Below are 2,500 nucleotides of genomic sequence, written 5' to 3'. Positions count from 1 at the left end.
ACGTACACACACACACCTCTACAGCTCACCTGTGGACATGACGCAGAGTGAATACACACACACACACACACCCCAGACCATCCTCACACACCTCTACAACCTGTTCCTGCCACGGTACACACACACACACACACACACTCTGAATTCCAGATCATGGATGTGTGAGGCCCACTCACATTGCATTGCATACTCCACTTTCACCCCCCAGCCCTCTCTCTCTGCCACCATCTCTACCTCCCTCCATCTCTCCCTCTCTCTCTCCCTCTCTCTCTCCCTCCATCTCTCCCTCTCCCTCTCTCTATCTGTCTCTACCTCTCTCTCTCCCTCCATCTCTCCCTCTCTCTATCTGTCTCTACTGTACCTCTCTTTCTCCCTCCATCTCTCCCTCTCCCTCTCTCTACCTCTTTCTCCCAACATCTCCCCTGACTCTCTCTCTCTTCCTCTCTCTCTCATCCCTTCCTCTCTCTCTCTCTCTCTCTCTCTCTCTCTCTCTCTCTCTCTCTCTCTCTCTCTCAGCAGTATGTGCTTAGACCGTTTAACTGGCCTTAATTAAGTGGTGTAACTCAACCCTTCAGTGGTCACGCTCCTGCAGAAATCCCCACAAACGCGCTAAGCCCTCACACACACACACACACACACACACACACACACACACACACACACACACAGGCTGTGCCCTCTCCACTGCACTGCACTGCGCTCTCTTTGGAGACCTGCAACCAAATCTGCGGCGCCAAATTAAAGAGGCTTTGTCATGTCACTGAAGCAGAGCACAAGCATACACCAGAGCAGCCGGGCAGAAACACACACACACACACACACACACACACACACACACACACACACACACACACACACACACACACACACACTCACACTCACACTCACACTCACAAAGACGCACACACACACCACAGACACGCACACATACACTCACAAAGACGCACACAGACTCACACATAGTCACACACACAAACACATACAGGCACATTATGCATCATCATGTGTAATGTTGTCTGTATTTGTGAGTGAGTTTGTACAGTGTGTGTTTATGTGTGTATGTGTGTATGTGTGGGTGTGTGTGTGTGTTTATGTTAGGGGGCGATATACCGAATATACACGATACTTCACAGTTTTGCTGTATGTGAGATACATTAAAGTGTTCAATCGCAAATATTGAGTATTTCACCGTCATCATTTTTTCACTTTGTTTCTTGTCCCTCTCTCTCTCTCTCCTTCTCAATAACAAGCTGAACAACACACATCACACACTCACCAACCAAACCAATCTATTCAGAAGAGGGTGTGACGTCTACAGTGTAGGTGTAGACAGGAAGTTCAACAGTATCACTGTATGGGTAGCATAGGCTAGTGTTGTTCAACAATGAGCTAGATTAATAGAAGCAGTTCCAATTTGGTTCTGAAACGAATTAGCAAGGGTCTATGTGCATGCCTGACTGCTTCCAAATCACTTCCCCATCACTGTCTGAGTGCATCTGACTCAAAGCTCTCTCAAAATGAAAACATAATTGTGTCTTATTTATTAACCAATCACTGAACGACAGATTAAGGAACGCAAAGTTAACTAAAGCCATGAAGCCATGCACAATGAGAAGAGAGTTAACAGTTCACTGGACTGGTGTGATTTAGCCTATAGTCTACTGCGTTGTGCTGGTGTAATTCAGCCTATAGTCTACTGCATTGTACTGGTGTGATTTAGCCTATAGTCTACTGCGTTGTACTGGTGTGATTTAGCCTATAGTCTACTGCATTGTACTGGTGTGATTTAGCCTATAGTCTACTGCGTTGTACTGGTGTGATTTAGCCTATAGTCTACTGCATTGTACTGGTGTGATTCAGCCTATAGTCTACTGCATTGCACTGGTGTGATTTAAAACCTCAAAAAAGGACTCCATCAGGACTGGAGTTACTGGCGCGACACCCTTCCTGCTTTACAGTAATATTTTTGAGCCATACCACCCAGCCCTAGTTCATAAATGTGTGTGTATGTGTGTGTGTGTGTGTGTGCGTGTAAGTTGGGAAATGATGGTAAATGTGTGTGTGTGTGTGTGTGTATGCGTGTGTGTGTGTGTGTGTGTGTGTGTGTGTGTGTGTGTGTGTGTGTGTGTGTGCGTGCGTGAGAGAGAGCGAGAGACTCACATCGGCCAGCGGGGGCAGTGGTGGTCGGCGTGGCGTGACGCTGGGGGTCTCGTCGGGGCTGGAGAGTTTGGAGGAGACGGGCTGCTCTGGCCGGCCGCTCAGAGACACCACCGGGGGCAGCAGAGAGGGGGGCAGGGAGGGGGGCAGAGAGGGGGGCAGAGAGGGGGGCTTCCTGGGGTGGACACACGGAGACGCAACCTCAGAGGCATCAGGAGACCCATCAACCAGGAACTCCAGCTACAGGAGGACAGGAGGACAGGAGGAGAGGAGAGGGGGAGAGAGGAGGAGAGGAGAAGGGAGAGGAGAGGAGAGGAGGAGAGGAGAGGAGAAGGGAGAAGAG

The 2,500-nt window shown here is 49.3% G+C and overlaps 1 protein-coding gene across 1 annotated transcript in view; it reads right to left on the bottom strand.

Annotated features, from left to right (window-relative positions):
• The window catches only part of cep104 (centrosomal protein 104), a 75,440-nt gene that overhangs the window by 60,631 nt on the left and 12,309 nt on the right, over nucleotides 1–2,500 (bottom strand). The window contains exon 9 of the mRNA XM_062541903.1: nucleotides 2,161–2,397. Coding sequence (XP_062397887.1) covers nucleotides 2,161–2,397 — 237 coding nt within the window. The remainder of the gene's footprint in view (nucleotides 1–2,160; nucleotides 2,398–2,500) is intronic.

Source organism: Sardina pilchardus, chromosome 7 (genome assembly GCF_963854185.1).
Source record: "Sardina pilchardus chromosome 7, fSarPil1.1, whole genome shotgun sequence".
NCBI lineage: Eukaryota > Metazoa > Chordata > Actinopteri > Clupeiformes > Clupeidae > Sardina > Sardina pilchardus.
Note: the sequence above shows the minus strand (reverse complement) of the source record. Positions and strands in the feature narration are given on the sequence as shown.